At 42.2% G+C, this 389-nt stretch overlaps 1 protein-coding gene across 1 annotated transcript in view; it reads left to right on the top strand.

The window, feature by feature from the left end:
• LOC106878833 (uncharacterized) overlaps positions 1 to 389 on the top strand; it is a 23,331-nt gene that overhangs the window by 15,623 nt on the left and 7,319 nt on the right. Inside the window, exon 11 of the mRNA XM_014928174.2 lies at positions 16 to 86. Coding sequence (XP_014783660.1) covers positions 16 to 86 — 71 coding nt within the window. The remainder of the gene's footprint in view (positions 1 to 15; positions 87 to 389) is intronic.

The following is a 389-nucleotide window of genomic DNA, read 5'->3' as shown; positions in this document are numbered from 1 at the left end:
ATTCCTTCTCTTTAGTTTCTCGACAACGATGTCCTCAATCCAAAGGTGGCCTCCACAACTGCAGAAATGTTCATGCCGTCATTGAAGTAAGTCACAGCAGTTTACTCTTACTCTCTCTTTTACTCTTTTCAGTCATTTTGACTGTGGCCATGCTGGAGTACTGCCTTTAGCTGAGCAAATTGGCCCCAGGACTTATTCTTTGTAAACCTAGTACTTATTCTATCTGCCTCTTTTGCCGAACTGCTAAGTTACGGTGGCGTAAACACACTAACATCAGTTGTCAAGCGATGTTGGGGGGACAAACACAAGCACACACACATACATATATGTATATACATATATACGATGGGTTTCTTTCAGTTTCTGTCTACCAAATCCACTCACAAGGC

The sequence above is a fragment of the Octopus bimaculoides genome, chromosome 25, assembly GCF_001194135.2.
Source record: "Octopus bimaculoides isolate UCB-OBI-ISO-001 chromosome 25, ASM119413v2, whole genome shotgun sequence".
NCBI classification, from domain to species: Eukaryota; Metazoa; Mollusca; class Cephalopoda; order Octopoda; family Octopodidae; genus Octopus; species Octopus bimaculoides.
Note: the sequence above shows the minus strand (reverse complement) of the source record. Positions and strands in the feature narration are given on the sequence as shown.